Genomic DNA, 329 nt, shown 5'->3' with positions numbered 1-329 from the left:
CAACATACATAAAACAGAGCTAGATAGATATATTTGGGAAAATTACCTCTTGCTGATACTCTTTAAAAAGCCCTTGCCTCTCTTGTTTTTTCATGGCTTTTTGTCCCCACTGAGAAAAAAGATTTGACTTTGCGGGGGTTTGGCCCTTTTAATGTGGGGAAATCCTGGGAACAGTTCCTTGGTCCTGTTTTTGGAAGCAGACGGTGGGGGCTTTAACTTTTCTAAAAAAATTTTTTAGATTAAAATTAAATGTGTACCAAAAACAGAAAAAACGATTAAGAAAGGAAAGAGGTTTTATGGTTGCTTTAAAACAGGGTTGCTTTAGGAAA

At 36.2% G+C, this 329-nt stretch overlaps 1 protein-coding gene across 1 annotated transcript in view; it reads right to left on the bottom strand.

Moving 5' to 3' along the window:
- The window catches only part of LOC119586163, a gene marked incomplete in the record, with an annotated part of 17,569 nt that overhangs the window by 6,891 nt on the left and 10,349 nt on the right, over positions 1-329 (bottom strand). Inside the window, 1 exon segment of the mRNA XM_037934859.1 lies at positions 47-60. Coding sequence (XP_037790787.1) covers positions 47-60 — 14 coding nt within the window.

This window comes from Penaeus monodon, chromosome 21 (assembly GCF_015228065.2).
Source record: "Penaeus monodon isolate SGIC_2016 chromosome 21, NSTDA_Pmon_1, whole genome shotgun sequence".
NCBI classification, from domain to species: Eukaryota; Metazoa; Arthropoda; class Malacostraca; order Decapoda; family Penaeidae; genus Penaeus; species Penaeus monodon.
This window is presented reverse-complemented; position numbering and strand designations above follow the sequence as displayed.